The 14,868-nt window shown below is 53.0% G+C and overlaps 2 protein-coding genes across 3 annotated transcripts in view; both read left to right on the top strand.

The window, feature by feature from the left end:
* The window catches only part of LOC146861075 (UDP-glucuronosyltransferase 1A1-like), a 444,482-nt gene that overhangs the window by 179,379 nt on the left and 250,235 nt on the right, over nt 1-14,868 (top strand). The gene's annotated exons all lie outside the window — the stretch shown is intronic.
* Nucleotides 3,500-7,979, top strand: LOC146861077 (uncharacterized). The gene is made up of 2 exons (XM_085646477.1): nt 3,500-3,785; nt 7,298-7,979. The coding sequence occupies exons 1-2, from the start codon at nt 3,500-3,502 to the stop codon at nt 7,912-7,914; spliced, it is 903 nt and encodes a 300-aa protein (XP_085502603.1). The 3' UTR covers nt 7,915-7,979.

The raw sequence follows: 14,868 nt of genomic DNA, 5'->3' as shown, positions 1-14,868 counted from the left end.
GACCTCCGTCTGGTTCCCCCTGTGGCCCAGACCATTGTCCTCCAGTGCGGCGGTGCTCGTTCCGTTGTCGACCGCTCCGTCTCCTCTGTTCCCGCCACCTGCGCTGTTGATCCTGCCCCTCCAGGCCCATCGAATCCACCATTCTGTGGCCTCTTGCGGGCCATTGAAGAAGTGAACCCTGTCTGCATATTGTATTCTGAGCCGGGCCGGAAACATTAGGCTGTATTTTATATTGAGATCTCTCAGCCTCCGCTTGACCCCCAGGAAGTCGTTCCGCAGGTCTTGTAACTTCTTTGTGTAGTCCGGGTAGATATGGATCTCATGGTTTGCGAACCTGGGGGGACCGTTCTTGCGGATGAACTGCAGGATCATGTCCCGGTCCCTAAAATGAAACAGGCGGGTGATCAGAGTCCTAGGCGACGACCCTGGTTTCGGGGGGGGGGGGGGGGAGGGGACCAAGGGAGCGGTGGGCCCGTTCCACCGCAAACATCTTGGATGGTCAAAGACCCGGGAACGCGGAACCGATCCATTCTTCCAGAAATAGGTCCGCCGCCGGTCCCTCCGCCTTCTCCGGAAAGCCTAAAAAGCAGAGGTTGTTCCTCCTCGAGCGCCCCTCACCGTCTTCTGCCCTGTCCTCGAGATGAGAGGTGTGCTCCTTGAGTGCAGACACCGTCGCTTGCAAGTGTTGGACCTCCGTCCGCAATGAGGCCAGGTCCCCCTGTGTGGTAGTGACTCGATCCGCCACCTTCCGTAGGTCCAGGCGCAAACCATCCATTTTGGATTCGTGAGTCTCTGATGGCCTCTAGGATATCAGCCTTATCCTGGGCTGCTGATCCCCGCGGTGGTCCCTGCTCAGGGTTCGGTCCGATGCGCTCTGTCGAAGTGGGGCCTGGCACTGTATACTGCATAATCTTGTTTGCTTGTGGTCCTCTAAGGGGCCTATCTTTCCCCATTTCCAGTGCGGGCCGGTCAATGCTGTCCCCGGGGCCCTCCACTCTGTTACCTCAGGCTCAGAAAACCATCACGGGTCAATCCGGGCCCAGGAGGTGTGTGCGTGGGTCCCCCACTGCACCTTAGTCTACCGTTCGGCTTGGTGTCGTCTGGAGAAGTGTCCCACAGTGCTCTTCACGCCAGGCTCTAAGGCAACCTAGTGCTGTCGCAGGAGTCGCAGTCCGGCAGGGTCCACCTGTGGCCCCCCAAGTCTTCCCACCGTGAATACAGGGTGATCTCTTCACCAATCTCCAGGGTGCCTCTCACCGCCGAAGGCTGTTTCAGGAGTTTATGAGTCGACCACCTTCGGGGGCGCGCACGCAAGCAGAGGTCCAATCCCCTTTGTCTAGCAGCTTGCCCACGCGGACCATACAGCACCGTCAACGGTCCTCTCAGGCGGGAACATAGCCCGAGTAGGCCAGGACCGGCCCTTCCGATGACCCGTGCTCGTGTGGAGCACGCCCCCGGGTGCCGTCAGCCGCCACAGGCCAGCAAGTCGTCACGGTGCACCCATCCGGATCTCAGACCTCTCCGGACCCCCACTCCACAAGGCAGGTGTCGGGCCTCCGTCGGCTCCTCAGCGTAGGCGTCTCCAGCAAGGCCTTGCCCCCGCCGCCGTCCGCCGTCCGCCGTCTCGAGGAGCAAGGCTCAGGCATCTTTGTAAGTGGGTCCCCCGTGGGTAATCCGGCTTTACTGCACCAGAGTCCGCACTCGCGGACCGCGCCACGTTGTCCCCAGACCTCGCAGTTAGGAGCTCAGTTCAAGCGGGCCTACCTCCGCCCTCTCAAAGCCCCGAGGTCGCGTGGAAATTGCCCCCGGGCACTCCGTCAAGCAGCAGCAGGCAGGCGTTCACGGACCTCACCCCCGGGGGCCCTTTTCGGTGCAGCAGGAGTTCCGGACCGCTGGCAAGCGGAACCGCACTTGGCCTGGATTCTCGGGACCAGGGGGGGTTCCGACCCCCGTTTGTATTAGAATGGGCACGATTCCGCCAGGATACTGCCGGGCCCCGGGGGAAGCAGAGTCGCAGACTAGTCTTCCCCCGGGGTCATTCGCGCGAGGGTAGGACCAGGTAGGGTCAAGGGGTGGAGTTAGGGGGTGGGTATATGAGCGCAGGGGAGGAAGGCGACTTCCTCTTCCTGCGCTCGGCACCATCGGGAGGGTTTAGAAAAGGAGTGTGTGTGGAGTAGTGTAGGGCTAGGCCGGGGAAGATTTCTTGCGGGTCGGCGGTTTGTGTACGGCGGGCGTCGCGGTTATGGAGCGAGACGGCTGTGACGGGACGGTGGCATCGGAGGAGGTGAGGCGGGCGTTGTTGGTCCTGGGGCGGGCCGGGAGGGAGGATCTTCTGCGGCCCGGGGTGCTGGGAGAGGCGTGGGTGGGTTATGAGAGGGCTCCGCGGGCGGCCTCGGCAGGGGTGGCGGCGGCGGTACTGGCGTGTCAGGAGGAGCCGCCGCTGCCGCCACCTCTGTGTCTCTCGGGTCTGCGGGGGAGGGGGCGGGGTGCGGGCTGAGCGAGCCAGGCGCGCGGAGGCCGGCGCAGGAGCCTGCCTCCGCGTCTTTGTTTTCCCCAATTGACGTTCCAGGCCCACGAGGCGGACGGGGGCGTGGCGTCGGCGTTGGCCGTGGAGGAGCGGCTCCCGGTGATTGCGGCTGCGGCCGGGCGGGCCGGCGGTGTGGAGGGTGGGGCAGGTGGGGGAGTGGGGGGGCCAGGGGATGGGCTCGTGGCGGCTCGGGGGGGCGAGGTGGCGGAGGTTGTGTCAGGGGTGGGGGCTGGGGGGCTGGGGCCTGCGTGCGGGGCGGTGGACGTGCTGGCTGGTGGGGAGGGAGTGGGGGGTCTTTGGAGTCTGAGGGGCCCCTTGATTTGTCTCGGGGGGGGTCCCGGGCGTCGACCCCTGGTGTGTCGGTTGGCGGCGCAGGGCGGCCGGGAGGGGGGGTTCTCGCGGCTCCGCCTGGAGGGGTCGTGCCGCCGGTGGGGCTCGGACAGTCTGCCGCGGGGATTTTGGAGGGGGGGTCTTTGGGTACTCGCCCCCCCCCCACGGCTTCCGGGTTGGTGTGCGTGGACTTGGGAGGACAGGCTGCGGGAACAGCGCCTCCGGGCGCAAGTGGAGGATGCTCGGCGGGCTGAGCAGGAGGGGTGGGTGGGGGCGGTGTGGGAGGCCGAGGCGGAGGGGCCCCCGTCGCCCACGCCGGAGGAGGAGCGGTGGGCGGAGCAAGAGGAGCGGGGGAGGGCGGAGAGGGCGAGGGGGCGGGTGGGGGGGGCTGTCAGGGGTCCGCGGACGCAGGCAGGGACGGCCAGGACGGCTTTGAGGCCCGATGGTGCCGGGGCCCGCCCAGGTTTGAGCGACCTGGGGGGCGGGGGGGGATCCAAGCCGGCGGCTGTCGGCAGAGTTAAGGGGAGTACGGTGGGGCGCAAGACGGCCCCTTACCGCCGTCAAGAAGCAGTAGGGCGGTCCGCGGCGGCCGTCCCTCCAGCGCGGGAGCGGGCAGTGGCAGCGGGGGGGAAGGGGTCACGCATGTCTGGTGAACTGAATGGCAAGGGTGTGAAGAGAGCGGCGAGAGAGGTGTTGTGGGTGCCTGGAGGTGTGGAGGCAGATGTGGAGTTGGATTATGAGGCAGAAAGTGATGAGCTGGAGGACGGGGAGGTGCGGGATGACTGTGACGAGACGGGCGCAGGCAAGGACAACAGAGAGGTTGGTGTGTTACAGGTCCCCCGGAGATCGGCGGACAAGGAGACGGTAGAGACGCGGCGGGCGACCCCCTCAGGAGGACGGCTCAGCGAGCGACAGCCGACTTTGACAGGTGAGCGGGTTTGGTGGTCGGTGTGGGACGGGGGTCGCACTGGGGGAAGGAAGAAGGCTTGTAGGTCGGTTGGGGTGGGGGACGGTTCTGTGAGGGAGGTGGCGGGGGCTCCCAAGGGTGGGCTCCCGAATGAGGACAAAGCGGTTGGGGGCAAGGCGGTGGCGTCGGCGGGGGTGCAGACAGAGAAGGATGGGGGTAAGGAGGAGGCGTCGGGGAGTAAGCTCCCGAAAAAACTGCCCTACATGGGCCTGGCTATGCCGTTGGGGTCGCACTTGTCCGACAAAATAAAGGGAAAGATCTGGAAGCATGAGTACGTGGACGTTTTTAAATTACTGCATAGGGAGGTGCAGGCCAAAGAGGGCTCCAAGGAAGAGGAGTGGGAGCTGACTAGGCGGCCGAGGGTGCCGGTAAATATGGAGAATTGGACCTCGGCCTTTCTCATTTACGCGAGTATCTATTGCGAGAAGCATCCCGATAGGGCAATCGCATTGCTGAAATACATGGATATCATCAGGAAGGCTCAGATGCAGTTTGGGGGTTTCGCGTGGTTGAGTTACGATGAGGAGTTCAGGGCGCGGGTCAGTGCGAACCCCGAGAAGCATTGGGGTGAGGTGGACCAGGAATTGTGGATGCAATGGATGGCGTCTACGCATTCATCCGCATCAACTCACACGGCGAGGGGTTTGCCGGTCTCGTATCGGTCTTTTCAGTCGCGTCCCGCCCATACTGGGGCGGGGGGGACCACAGCACCCACAGGTGGGGCCGGACAGGCTAGCAAGCCCGGCACTTACAATACCGGGGCCTGTTGGAGTTACAATAGGGGGTATTGTTCCAGGTACCCGTGCAAGTTCAAGCACGAGTGCTCTAAGTGCGGGGGGAAGCACCCCCTTACGCAATGCCTTACACTCACCACTCCTTCCGAACAATGGCGGAATGCCAAGGGGAAGGGGCAGACTGGACAGAAGGGCCCCTACACCGGTTAGGGTGGAGGCGATGGCCCCGTGGCTCTCCCTTTACCCGGACAGGGAGGCCGCCTTAAAGATTCAGTGGGGCTTTACGGATGGTTTTCGGGTCGGGTATCAAGGTCCCAGATCACGGAGATGGGCCGACAACCTCAAGTCAGCGAAGGAATTGCCGGGGGTGGTGGCGGCTAAACTCTTGAAGGAGGTGGAGGAAGGGAGGATTGCGGGTCCCTTTTATGACTGGCCGATGGAGGATTTGATCGTTTCTCCACTGGGGGTGGTGCCCAAAAAGGAGGAGGGTGAGTTTCGGATGATTCATCACCTATCGTGGCCAGAGGGGCAGTCAGTGAACGACTTCATCGCGGAGGAGGATTCCCGGGTGCTGTATGCGTCGGTGGACGATGCGATCCGCCTTGTGCGGGTGTGTGGGCCGGGGGCGGAATTGGCAAAATGTGACGTGAAGTCGGCTTTCCGCCTGCTGCCTATACACCCGGCGGATTTTGCGCTCCTCGGGATGCAGTTCGGGGGGGCCATCTTCGTGGACAAAGTCTTGCCCATGGGGTGTGCGATTTCTTGCGCCTTGTTCGAGATGTTTAGCACCTTCCTGCAGTGGGCCTTCACGCAGCGAACTGGGCACCGGGATGTCACGCACTATCTGGATGATTTCCTCTTTCTGGGGAAGGCAGGTTCGGGGGACTGTGGCAGGGCTCTGTCAGGGTTCCAGGAGTTGGCGGAGGGATTTGGGGTTCCGTTGGCGCCCGAAAAGACGAGTGGGCCGGCTTGCGTTCTGACATTCTTGGGCATTGAGCTGGATTCCATACAATGGACAGCGAGGCTCCCGGCCGCGAAGGTAGAGGAAATTCAGGAGTGCCTCCAGTGGGCGATTGGTGAGAAACGGATTGCGCTGCGGGCGGTCCAGAGGCTGCTGGGGTTCTTGAACTTTGCGTGCCGGGTAGTCAGGGCGGGGCGGACGTTCTGCCGACGGCTCGGCATGGCCATGTCGGGGGCAGTGCTTCCACACCACAGGGTCAGGATCTCCATGGGAGTAAGGGCGGATCTGCGGACGTGGTTGCTGTTCTTGATGGATTTCAATGGGGTCTCATTGGACTTTGTGGAGGAAAACACGGTTTGGCAAATCCAAATTTACTCGGATGCAGCTGGGGCGGATGGCTTTGGCATTTTCTGGGACGGGAGGTGGTGTGCAGAGACCTGGCCGGAACACTGGAGGAAGCAGGGGAGGAGCATTGCCTTTTTGGAATTCTTTCCTTTGTTGGTGGCACTGGAAGTGTGGGGTTCTGAGTTTCAAAACAGGGCGGTGTTGTTCCATGTGGACAACATGACGGTGGTCGAGTTGGTCAACCGGCAGAGGGCAAGGGACCTGAGGGTGTTGCGCTTGTTGAGGAGTTTCATGCTGAAGTGTTTGCGGCTGAATGTGACTTTTCGAGCCAAGCATGTGCCAGGGGCGAATAATGACATTGCGGATGCTTTGTCTCGTTCGCAGTGGCAGCGATTCCGGAGACTGGCACCTGGAGCGGATCTGTGCAAGACGGGGCTGCCGGATGGCATTTGGGCCCTAGGGGAGTGAGGGTGGTTGACCTAGTTGAAAATTCTGTTGCTGTTACCACCAGGCGGACCTACAGACGGGTGTGGGCAGAGTTTGTCGCCTTTATGGGTTGGAGCGGGGTTTCTGAGGCTGGGGGACAGGTGGGGGTGGAGCGGGGAGTATTACAGTTTGTGCTGCACTGCATGGATAAGGGGTTGTCGGCGGCAACCATTTCAGGAAAACTGGCAAGGGTGTCCTTTTATTGCTGTCTGTTTTTTGGTTTTGACCCTACGAAAAGTGTGATTGTTAGTAGGGTGTTGCGGGGTTGGGGTAGGGAGCGAGTTGGGGGCACTGTGCCACGGGAGTCCATAACGTTTGAGGTGTTGGTTCGGTTGGTTGCGGCGTTGCCGCTCTGTTGCTATGATGAGTTTGAGGTTCGGATTTTTCGCTTGTGCATGGTCTGGATGTTTTTTGGGGCATTCCGGGTGTCTGAATTGCTGGGCACGCGGGCTGGGGAGGGGCGGAGGTATGAGGACGTCAGATTGGATGCGGGGCGCCTGGGGATTTGGCTCGGTCGGTCGAAGACAGACCAGTTGGGCCGGGGTAAGTGGGTTTGGCTGAATGAGAATCAAGGAGGGGGTGTGTGCCCGGTGGCTGAGTGGCAGGCGTTTGCGAGGGCGAGGCAGCTTGGGGTGGGGGAAATATTTTGTCACATGTCTGGGGCACGAGTGACGGCTGGCCAGTTGTTGGCGGTGTTGCGCATGGCGTTGGTGCGTGTGGGTTTGGAGCCGGCGGGTTTTGGAACTCACTCCTTTCGGATTGGGGCGGCGACAGCGGCTGCCCGGCTGGGGTGGTCTTGGGATAGGATCCGACAGATTGGGAGGTGGAGGTCAAGGTGTTGTGAGCGTTACGTGCGAAAGTGACAGGGTGGGGTGCAGGGTGTGGGGGGTTGGATGGAGCGGGGTTTGGCTTTCTTTGTGCGTCTCTAACCTCTGTTTCTCTCTTAGGTTGCGTGGGAGGCCCTGGGGCCAAGACGGTCACATGGATCGTGGGGCATTCTTTTGTGCACTGGGCGTCGAAATATGCGGAGCAACAGGTGTACGGCCGTAACCTGGGACTCAGAGGACAACTTCACGAAGTGCACTGGTGGGGGAAAGGGGGAATGCGATGGGGGGCACTACTGCCCTGGCTCGCGAAGATGGTCCCACAGAAGGGTTGCCCGGATCTATTGATTATACACTTGGGGGAAAATGACTTGGTTCGGCTGTCGGGTTTGGCGCTCTTACAGCTGATGCAGAGAGACTTGGAGGTACTAAAGCACAGACTGGCGGGGGCTTGCATTGCATGGACGGAGTTTGTCCCGAGGAGGATCTGGAGGGGAGCTGTTAAGCATGGGGCAATTGAAAAGGCGCGTCGGAAATTGAACAGAGCGATGCGAGTTTTTTGTGGGGAGAAAGACATTAAGGTGATCAGTCACCCGGGACTACGACTGGAGGAACCACTGCTATTTAGGGATGACGGGGTGCATCTGTCTAGACTGGGGAACGCCTACTATATGATGGAGATGAGGGATGTGGTCAGCAAGCTCTGGAATGAGGCAATCTGGTGTCGCAGGGATGTGTGAGGGGTCCTGGCCTAGGGGGTGGGGCAGGTACCCGCCCTACAGGGGGCTACCTGGTTGGCGGTACTTTGGAGGGGTGGGGGGAGTCATTAGCGGGCACACCCATCCCTCGGGGGGGGGAAGAGTGAACGAGGTGGGGGTATTGGGGGCGTGAGTGAAATGGCCGAGGAGAGCCGGGAGGATGCAAGGAGGTTTGTGGAATGGTGAGGAACGGAAGGGGCATGGAGTGGTACAAAAGGGGAGTGTGGAGTGGGTGAAAGGAGTGAAGGATGGTAGAGTGTTGGGGGAAAGTTTATTCATATAATGTTGGTTATTGTTTAATGTTGTGCAGCCTGGTCCTAATAAATGGCCTTTTACGCTAAAGACACGGTGTGGTCTGTTTATTGCGCGATGCCGGGCCCTGGGGGAAGCAGAGTCGCAGACTAGTCTTCCCCCGGGGTCATTCGCGCGAGGGTAGGACCAGGTAGGGTCAAGGGGTGGAGTTAGGGGGTGGGTATATGAGCGCAGGGGAGGAAGGCGACTTCCTCTTCCTGCGCTCGGCACCATCGGGAGGGTTTAGAAAAGGCCACCCACCCGCCCTGCAGTTGAGGGTTGGGGTTTCCAGGGTTGGCTACAGCGTGCCAGTTTAGGACAGGCTGCGGGGTGGCGGTACTTTGGAGGGGTGGGGGGAGTCATTAGCGGGCACACCCATCCCTCGGGGGGGGGAAGAGTGAACGAGGTGGGGGTATTGGAGGCGTGAGTGAAATGGCCGAGGAGAGCCGGGAGGATGCAAGGAGGTTTGTGGAATGGTGAGGAACGGAAGGGGCATGGAGTGGTACAAAAGGGGAGTGTGGAGTGGGTGAAAGGAGTGAAGGATGGTAGAGTGTTGGGGGAAAGTTTATTCATATAATGTTGGTTATTGTTTAATGTTGTGCAGCCTGGTCCTAATAAATGGCCTTTTACGCTAAAGACACGGTGTGGTCTGTTTATTGCGCGAAGGTAGGATTATGCCTTACGGGGCAGGAGCTGCACTGATCAGCGACTAGCCCGCCATGCGCCCAACCCACGCCCCTATACCGCTATGTTAAAGCCAAATATGTACATTTTTTGAAGACAAAATGTCATCTGGTCACCTTTCCTAAATAGTGTTTGGTTACTTTTTAGATTTCACTGCACAGCAATAGGTTTGATAAGGTTCGGTGTTACAGTGAGAGATCTCACCGCTGATGATTCATGCATAGAAGCCACAGAGCGTGGGGTTCTTCGACCTTCAGGACCCAAAGCTGCATCACATACACATTCTTAAAAAACTTGGTCTGTTTGCCTCAAATAAGTTTTTGTGTTATTTTATCCATATCATTTTACACACTCATTCAGTGTTTAATGAACACAAAACACACCACATGCACACACCCACCACATGCATAAACCCCATGTTTATACTCATACACACAATGCATAAGCACACTCACACCAGGCTCAAATTAACGCTGCGTACAGAACACCTGCACTGGAATGGCCATGCCAGACACATGCGCAAAAACACCACAAGCATGCACGCACATACAATTCACACTCAAATTTCACATGTATAAGTTGATTCCATATACTAGAGATACACAAGCACAAACTTTCACTATTCACAAACAGGACCTCAAAAACTGCAAGCCTCACAAGCTCTCAGCGCTTCTCACCCTTTAGCTGAATCTGCCTAGAATATATATATGTCACAATGACCAATGAATGATGAATGAAATCCATCTGCCTGAAATTGAACACAGAGGAGACTGAAGTTGTGATCTTTGGGGAGTGCTTTTCTCTGTGCAATTACACTGGCCAGCCCTGTGGTAATCACTTTCAATGAAATACAGACGTCTGTTTATAGGTATAGAAGTCATGTGTTTCACAGTACAGGTGACATACTGACTGCAATTTAAAGAGGGGAGAGAGATCCCCGTGTATTCAGGTGCAATTAGTGACTGCACCTCCCTGCAGGGTGGTGTCTGGGGATCATGGTAGCCACTTGGCACTCTGCAGAAGGCTGGCTTAAGGAGGCACACAGACTGTGTATCACCTTTTTGTAATTTTGTCAGGGCGCATCCTGAGGGTCATTTTGACCCTGTACCTGAATCCATGATACAGGGCGGGTGCAGAGGCAAAGTTATTCACTCATTTGCATAGGGCCATGCTCCTATAAAAATAAGGGAATGCACTCTGAATATAGTGCTGCCTCTACATATGCCCCAGCACATTAAGAAGGGGCTGCACAAGTGTCCATCTTCTGTAACACTATAGTGCCCTAGGGTCCACAAAGAAGGCCATTGAACCCCTCGACCACCTGTGTGATACACCTCAGAAGAGATTACCTCTGACTGCAATTACCCGTTTTACAATTGTCAGGCATGAAAATTGCAATCAGGTATCAAGGATACTACTTTCTTTTGTTCCAAATATGTTGCTGTTTTTAAAACCTTTTTTATCAATGAAAGCAAAAGAATGACATGAAAATAAACAGTTACAAACATCACAGTGTGCAAAGAAATAGGTGTTGAGCAAGGAGTAAATAGCCAGTCTTCTTTGTGTAAAGATACAAAGGTTAAGGTGTGGTTACTGGGACCTCCTTAAACTTGAACTATTTTTACAATCTGTTTGGTATCCAGGTGCTTTTATTGAAGCCTGGCCTGTGGGAATTTATGAGGACTGGGCCTGACGAGTATAGACCTCAACTTTTACTGTCAAATAACTCTCCCCATGCTGTGTATGACTGCTTGGAAAAAAATATAATATAAAGCTAGTACTTGTAGGCTACCTCCAGAATTGTCAAAAATTGGACACACATTGGCCCACCCAAACGCACACTTGGCCCATCCAGATATAAATTCCTGGAACCGTGCTTGCTGGGAAGGTCCATTTGGACGCTTCTGTCTATGAGCAATGAATAAGGACAAATGCTTTGGTTTTGCAAATGGCAAACCTAATAACTCCCAACGTGGTTGAAGTTTCAAACTTCACCCTCAAAGTTGTGCGAAGTTCGAAAGTTGGAAAACATCCATTTGTGGACTTTACCAAGTGACCATACTTTACTCAACTTCTCTTATGGGAGAATTTTCTTGCAAAAGAAGCAGTTGTATTTTTCTTGAGCTTTTCTCCCACAAATCTAGATGGATTGTCGCATTATAAACATATTCTGGCGGTGCCCTATTAATTGTCAACCCTTATCTTGTGATTACTCTCTCAGGTCTGCTTTCAATGCAAACTGAAGGATAGATGGCCAGGAAGTCTGCTTTCAATGCAAATTGTTCACTGATATTCAAGAGGGGCTCTTTTGTTCCTATTAACAACACATACACAAACGATAGATGAAATGAGAGGATCGCTTATCCTCAATCCCTATTCATACGAGAGATGGGCTTCAATGTTTCATCATAGGTAGTAAGCGATACAAACATGCAATTACATACAATATGTTGGTTGTTGAAAAATCTGCTTCTGATCCATGTGGAGCAGTTCATCTTACTTGGCCTGGGGCATTCCAGTGGGTGGGAGGCACCAGTTAAAGAGTTCCCCTTCCCATTGGTGGGTGTACAGAATCTTGTGTGGATGATGCTCTGTGTAAGGATGAATTTCCAGGGACATAGATTCAGGGAGGTGTGTGTAGGGTGAGACACCTCCCTAATAATTACTTAGTTGTGCTTGGCCTGGCGGTCTCAGTCGGATCGTCTGTCTGCTGCAACAGTGACTTCAAGCTACCGCTGCTGCCTACTGGGTAGCGGTGTGTGAGCCAACTTTTTAATCAGGGAGTCGAGCCAGAACTGAGCCAAGAGTCGGGCTTGGCTCTAAAAGCCCGCGAACTGAGACATGGAAATATTTAGCATGTAAATCATGCAATAAACAACATGTAAAAATATGATGAAGTCGCTTTTAAAAACAGTGTATTTCTTTAACATGCGTGTGGTTTTCACCTAAATATTTCAGATTATATCACCACATTGAGAGGCATTCAATAAACGTAATAAAGATAAAATATAAACTTGGAAATATTCATGCCTCCCCCACCCAAACGACAATGCTGCTATTGAAATCAGAGATACGTCAGTTGTCATGTGAACCCCATATGTGGTTTAGATTCTTATTGTAAATTGAGCAACATTATACTCTTTTAAACATATGTTTTTGTGCAGTGTACTTCCTGAACTCACACATTTGAAGGTACTCTCATTTGTGATAATGAAGAAAAATAAGACCCTGTAAAATAAAATATTCGTCGTGGATCACACAATTTGTTTAAGCCAGGAAGTGGGACTGTTGATTAAGTTACGACTTTGGCATAACTCTACAAGGGGTGTTTTCCTACCCACAAGTGACAAGGGTGAACTTGGTTCAATACACCACGATGAATGTGATAGACAAGTTATTGTAGCCCTGCAATCACTACTCAATGTGTAATTGATATAGAGGTATTGCTTTTGGTTACTAACATTCCCACAAGAATTGGCTCTTCCCCACATAACCACCACATGCAAACAGAAATATACAGCATACCCCTCTGTATATAAACATTTATTTGTACTATAGATAGGTACGTATATATGTGTATCGCTTTGCATAAACGTATAGAATAATTATGTTTTTAAAAAAAATAGATATTCATTAGTTCTGCTTAACAAATGTACATATACTGATAGTTCCGTTATTCAGTCTTTAACATGTATATAAGTGACTGCATAAATAAGTAAATCTTTTATCATAACTTTTTATCTACAATTGCTTCACCAATGAATTACAAGAAATATATAAATAAAATTAATTAAAAGTACAACAACACTTGTAAGCCAGAGTTTATTTAATGCGTCTTGTATCTACGTGTACTACCTTCCTTGATGAAGCTGTATATCTTCCATGTACTTATGGATCTATATAGTTATTACTTCTCTTCTAATTCAGCATATCCATTGCACTACCCTATTTCTCACCCTATACCGCTCCCAATATATCCTCTACCTTAACTTTACGACTCATCTCAAACCTCTTTCTACTACTCTTTCCAATGCACTACCCTATTTCTCACCCTATACCTCTATCAATATATTCTCCACCTCCACTCTCTCATTCATCCTAAACCCCATACCACTACTATGATCCCCAAAATAACCCTTTTTAGACTCTTCCCTACTCTACCCCTCCTTGCATCATTTCATACCTCTTATACTATCCTGGTCCCCTAAAACAAGCCTTTCTAAACCCTTCCCTCTGACTCTTCCGAGGACAAAATTAACATTTCCAGCATTGTTAAAATGCCATTTAACATGTTATCTAGAACCTGACACCCTAATGCTTACTTCTATGTGCTATACTATGAGAGCATGAAAGGCATAGCAACTTGCAGTCTAGAGTTTATTGGGTGAAAGGGAGCACAGTACCTTGTTGACAGCAAAGGCTGTCTTTTTCAGCAGGGACGTGAAGATGGTGTCCTCCGCGAAAGTCAGACACCCACTGCAGTAGCAGTATGTCGGTCTTCCTCCGAGCATGGCTTTATCAGCTTCAGGTTTTTAGAGCACTGGCAGTAGTGATATTCCCTCACACTGCAAATGACCTGATCACTTTGCTGATATTGTTATCACTCATTACAAAGAGCGACCATTCGGTCACTCTATCTTTGATTATCACATGTCCTGACTGGTCAGAGGAGCATATCTCACAAATGCTCAAGTCACTACAGTATAAGGCTGTAGTGTCCCCATTAAGATGTGGGATAGAAAGTGGAATGCTGTCAATCTAACCTTCATTTTAGTTAGATGAGTCATGTTCACTGGAGAAGTACATCAATAAAATGACAGCTGGAGAGTGAATGCATACATCCAATGAAGAAAAAGCAGTTAGTTAAGGGGCAGGCCTTATATCCTAAATCTTATCAGAAGTTGAAACATAAGTTTAGGAATGTCTGAAATAAATTATGTGCATCAAGGTATGCGTCCCATACGTATCCTTATGAACATAAAAAGGAAAGGGACATTGATTCTGACTATAGGTTATATGTCTGTATGCGTTCTTATTCAACCTTGACATGGGTAAGAAGAGACATTTAACCCAGACGAATGTCACAGTAGATGTTGTATCTATGTCATTACTCGAAAAATTTGACAATATCACAGTTCGGGTCTGGTGACAGCTGCGTTAAAAGGCAGACATGACAATGATTCTGCATAACTCAAGTAATATGTTGGTGTCCACTGTCTAAGTTGAGGAAGATGGTGACTTCCCAGCACAAAGATGTAGTTGGGGCCTAAATAAGATGGAGTTGGACCTTAGGGACTTTATGTCAGGAGTGGCACCAAACTTTCTGGTTTCATATTGTACAGCTTAGCTACTAGATGGGTATTATCGAATGTATGACGATGCTACGCGATCATGTTGATCGCGGTATCTTACAACACGGGTTTTAAAACGCAAGTCGTTTCAACGATTTGCACTGGATTTAGGGATAGTACGATTTACTATTCCAACACCAGTCTACGTACAGTAGGGAAGGTGTTGGATAGTAAATCGTACTATTCCTTAGCTTACAGCGCCCTCCAGCGCAAGTCGTTGAAACGACTTGCGTTGTAAAGCCCGCGTTGTAAACCTACCGCGGTGAAACGCCCGCGTAGTAAAGGTCGTCTCCCGTATTATCACTTTACCTTGCCCATTTTGAAACAAAGGTCACTGCTTTGTTGTTAATTCTTGGCATATGACGTTAGAACGTGGAGGTAGGCAGATGCCACATGAGAGCTCAGCTCGTTTTGGGCTCGAGGGTCCAAGAGGACCTTGAGATGAGCCAGAGCCAGGCATTTGATTTTATATTTCAGTAGCTCGCCAACCACTAAGACTGGGCGTGGGGTTGAAGAGTGACCTACAAAGATGTGTGTGATGCGCGGTCTGGATCAAGGGCATGGGTCTGAGTGTGCTCCTGCTTGCTACGTACTTCACATCAGTCTACTG

The sequence above is a fragment of the Triturus cristatus genome, chromosome 3_1 (genome assembly GCF_964204655.1).
Source record: "Triturus cristatus chromosome 3_1, aTriCri1.1, whole genome shotgun sequence".
Lineage (NCBI taxonomy): Eukaryota > Metazoa > Chordata > Amphibia > Caudata > Salamandridae > Triturus > Triturus cristatus.
Note: the sequence above shows the minus strand (reverse complement) of the source record. Positions and strands in the feature narration are given on the sequence as shown.

Excerpts from the sequence above, each read along its gene's own strand:
- LOC146861077 (XM_085646477.1), top strand. The coding sequence starts at position 3,500 with ATGTCTGGTGAACTGAATGGCAAGGGTGTGAAGAGAGCGGCGAGAGAG. Across the intron at positions 3,786-7,297 it reads GCGACAGCCGACTTTGACAG|GTTGCGTGGGAGGCCCTGGG; the intron begins GTGAGCGGGTTT and ends TTTCTCTCTTAG.